The sequence below is a fragment of the Bubalus kerabau genome, chromosome 10 (genome assembly GCF_029407905.1).
Source record: "Bubalus kerabau isolate K-KA32 ecotype Philippines breed swamp buffalo chromosome 10, PCC_UOA_SB_1v2, whole genome shotgun sequence".
NCBI lineage: Eukaryota > Metazoa > Chordata > Mammalia > Artiodactyla > Bovidae > Bubalus > Bubalus kerabau.
The window spans coordinates 29,175,051-29,175,863 of NC_073633.1; the positions used below are offsets into that span (position 1 = coordinate 29,175,051).

Below are 813 nucleotides of genomic sequence, written 5' to 3' on the forward strand. Positions count from 1 at the left end.
TCAGTACACAGCGGCGTCTCTCAGGGAAGCCCGGGGCAGGTTCAGGGTTCTGAACTTCCTGTCAGGAGGAATTAACAGAGATGCCACTTCATTTTCCACGTTTGTCTTATATCCTTGAATGATAAATTGTGGTCCCTGGTTGGGGAACTGTCGATACCAGAAGATATATTCACTTGTAGCTATTGTGGTGTGGTTACAGGATATGTTCACTTCTTGTCCTTCATATGAGTCAATGAAGATGGGCTGGGAAGTCTTAGCAAAACTCAAAGTACCTGTGGAAGTAAAAAAAAACAACACTAGCTCCTATCTTGAAATCAAATTGAAGGTCCAACTCTGCACCCTCAAGGTTCTTTCTCAAGTAAACCCCCTATTTCCCCACCATATACAGACACACACAATTTACTTCTCACTTGTGTTTTGGGACACATTTTTTAAAATAATTATTCTGAGGAATGCCAGGAACACATGAACCGACAAGTTGCTTCTCACTCATTTTTGGGACATACTGTTTTATATATATATTTATTCTGAAGAATCCCAGGAACACATGGACAGAAGTGGCAGGTCTAATTTCTTCCTCCCTTGAATAGACCAGAGCTCAGCAAACCTGGATGTCTTTATTTCTCTCACTCCTCACATAAATGTCAAGGAACAGCCTGGAGAAAAATAGGACCCCAAAGCCATCCCTCAGCATCTTGAATAAAGAGCAATGGTAGCAGGCAGGGTTGTAGATCCTTGTCTGGACCCAGATCCCAGTTTCTTTTAATGCCATAATAACTCACCCAAGGTCAGGAGCACGGTCACTCTTGTCAT

The 813-nt window shown here is 42.4% G+C and overlaps 1 gene segment (V, D, J or C); it reads right to left on the reverse strand.

Moving 5' to 3' along the window:
• LOC129621931 (T cell receptor alpha variable 4-like) lies at positions 1-813 on the reverse strand. The segment is given in 2 exon segments: positions 1-272; positions 783-813. Coding segments are annotated over 2 exon segments (303 nt in total).